At 54.0% G+C, this 3,078-nt stretch overlaps 1 protein-coding gene across 1 annotated transcript; it reads right to left on the bottom strand.

Annotated features, from left to right (window-relative positions):
* Positions 1–1,937: 1,937 nt before the first annotated feature.
* On the bottom strand, positions 1,938–2,549 carry LOC139024790 (octapeptide-repeat protein T2-like). Its single transcript, XM_070439731.1, has one exon. The coding sequence runs from the start codon at positions 2,547–2,549 to the stop codon at positions 1,938–1,940; it is 612 nt and encodes a 203-aa protein (XP_070295832.1).
* Positions 2,550–3,078: the final 529 nt, after the last annotated feature.

The following is a 3,078-nucleotide window of genomic DNA, read 5'->3' on the forward strand; positions in this document are numbered from 1 at the left end:
TGAATCTGATTGCTACTCCAATTTGCTATCCTAGTTGTTAGGCTTAGCCTGGTCCAAGATCCGGTTTGGGCTGATCTTGGGACCAACTTCCTATGTGATGGTCAATTGGCGACCAGCGGGAGACATCAGTCGTGTCACCCAATGTTTGACCAACGTGTGAAAAGCCTAAATACTCAGAAAGACCTAAGATAACAAACAGATCACACGTGTTGACAAAAACCCAGGCACAAACAGAGATCCTAGTGGGATTCTCGAGGCTTTACCCGTGGCACCATCACCAAGTTAACAACCTATATATTATATTCTATGTCAGGACACAGTCTCGTAGCTTGACAATAAAGGCCTATCTGAAACAATACCGATGCTTCAAAAAAATATATCCAATGACGTCTAAGCTATTCAGGTGCATATGCTGTCCCAAATGAGTAACTTTAATAAGCCTTAAGACTGTGTTGTTGGGGAAGCCCAACCTTCGCCTCAGACTACTATCCTCCAATGATGCTGGAACATGGTAATCTAAAAGGCCTGCTTGTGCCGTGGATCCTCCACGCACCCGAAGGCAGCTCCCTAAGCCGTGCGTTCAATTTGAAAGCCCCCGTTCATAGGCCTTTAGAGAAGGTGAGTATCCCTAGTCCAGTACTTTTCTGTTTTATTCTATCCATACCCAGCTTTTCTTGGATAGTACCCTGATTGGCCCGCTTAGAGTTGTGTATGTCCTGGGAGGTCCGATGGTAGTAGGATCTGTCTGAGGGTGATCCTTGTTTCCAGTAGAGCCGGACGTTGGCTCAACCTGATGCGGAAGGTATTTGGAATTTTAGTAACCTGGCAAAGCTGGATCGCTCTACTTTTGCCGAACCCATATGTTTAAACACCATTAATTTTTTTGTCGATACTTCGGAGATTTACGATATACTGTGCACAGGTGCCCTGGCGCGATGGTGATGTCTGAGCTCGACCGCAATCTAGGTTCACAAAAAGTGCGACATTACAAGTATTGACCGAAATCTAAAGAGCTTGAACTGCGTGTGGCATCACTCAGCTTGTGTATGGTGCACAGACGCAAAACCCAACTCATTACAGAAAAAATGTGTCGCTATGTTATCATTCTATATTCTGGTTAGACCACTCAATCTCCTTTCAGATGCTCAGGTATTCTTTCTAGGATGGCCAATACTTTGTGCGCCATGATATCACTAGTCACTGGAGCAGATGCCATGTGTTCCCTCAACACGTCACTTTTCATTTCAACTCACTTTTAAGGGAGGGAGAGAAAATCTCTCCGCCAACCTGCGTTCCCCTCCGCCAACACTGCGTTCCCTCTCCGCCAACCTGCCGTTCCTCTCTCCGCCAACCTGCTTCCTCTCTCCGCCAACTGCTTGGTTTCGTCTCTCCGCCAACCTGCGTTCCTCTCTCCGCCAACTACGCGTTCCTTTCTCCGCCAACCTGAGTTCCTCTCTCGCCAACCTGCGTTCCTCTCTCCGCCAACCTGCGTTCGTCTCTCCGCCAACCTCGCGTTCGTCTCTCCGCCAACCTGCGTTCGTCTCTCCGCCAACCTGCGTTCCTCTCTCCGCCAACCTGCGCTCCTCTCTCCGCCAAACCTGCGTTCCTTCTCCGCAAACCTGCGTATCCTCTCTCGCCAACCCTGCGTTCCTCTCTCCGCCAACCCTGCGTTCCTCTCTCCGTCAACCTGCGTTCGTCTCTCCGCCAACCTGCGTTCGTCTCTCTCCGCCAACCTGCGTTCCTCTCTCCGCCAACCTGCGCTCCTCTCTCCGCGACCTGCGTTCCTCTCTCCGCCGACCTGCGTTCCTCTCTCCGCCGACCTGCGTTCCTCTGCTCCCCCGACCCGCGTTCGTCTCTCCGCCAACCTTGCGTTGCGTCTCTCCGCCAACCTGCGTCCTCTTCCGCCAACCTGCGCTCCTCTCTCCGCAACTGCGTTCTCATCCCGCCAACCTGCGTTCCTCTCTCCGCCAACCTGCGTTCCTCTCTCCGCCAACCTGCGTCCTCTCTCCGTCAACCTGCGTTCGTCTCTCCGCCAACTGCGTTCGCTCTCTCCCCAACCTCGCCAGTTCCGTCCTTCTCCCCAACCTTCGCTCCTTCTCTCCGCCGACCTGCGTTCCTCTCTCCGCGACCTGCGTTCCTCTCTCCCGCCGACCTGCGTTCCGTCTCTCCCCGACCCGCGTTCGTCTCTCCGCCAACCTGCGTTCCTCTCTCCGCGCAACTTGCCGTTCCTCTCTCCGCCGACCTGCGTTTCCTCTCTTCCGGCCGACCTGCGTTCCTCTCTCCGCCGACCTGCGTTCTCTCTCCCCCGACCCGCGTTCGTCTCTCCGCCAACCTGCCGTTCCTCTCTCCGGCAACTTGCCTCTCTCTCTCCGCCGACCTGCGTTCCTCTGCTCCGCCGACACCTTGACGTTCCTCTCTTCCGCCGACCTGCGTTCCCTCTCCGCCACTGCGTTTCTCTCTCCGCCGACCTGCGTTTCTCTCTCTCCGCCGACCTGCGTCCTCTCTCCGCCGACCTGCGTTCCTCTCCCGCCGACCTGCGTTCCTCTCATCGCCCAACTCTGCGTTCCTCTCTCCGCCGACCTGCGTTTCTCTCTCGCGCCAACCTGCTTCTCGTCCTCAACCCTTCTAGAAACAGACACACTGAGAGAGCGCAGCACGCTCTCTTTTACTCTCTCCTATATCTCAGTTTTCATACTGTGATCTACGCCCATGGCAAGGATTCTTCTCTGCGTTTCCCCTAGTTTGGTGCAAATCCCCCTGAAGCCTAAAGTGACCTGGTTAATTTGTGTGTGGTGTGTGCTACGCTCAGGTGCTATTGAAATAGCCTCATGCTGTGCGAAATCCACCAGTCGCCAAAGTGTACCCAGGGTTAATGTAACCTCCCTGCTGTGCGCCCAGTGCAAACCAGTCTCAACAGCCACCTTATGGTTTAACTTAAGGACAAAATATCTAGCCTAGTGGTTAGAGAGGTGAGAGCCCAGCAACCCGGCAAGGTTGCCATTTTGAATCCTAGGTCTGATGGAAAAAAATCTGCGTCGCGAAGTGAGGCTGGCCAACTCGGAGGGTTGCTGGTATACA

Source organism: Salvelinus sp. IW2-2015, unplaced genomic scaffold, assembly GCF_002910315.2.
Source record: "Salvelinus sp. IW2-2015 unplaced genomic scaffold, ASM291031v2 Un_scaffold1880, whole genome shotgun sequence".
In the NCBI taxonomy this organism is placed as follows: Eukaryota; Metazoa; Chordata; class Actinopteri; order Salmoniformes; family Salmonidae; genus Salvelinus; species Salvelinus sp. IW2-2015.

Coding starts and splice junctions, on each gene's coding strand:
- LOC139024790 (XM_070439731.1), bottom strand. CDS start 2,549: ATGAGAGGAACGCAGGTCGGCGGGAGAGGAACGCAGGTCGGCGGAGAG.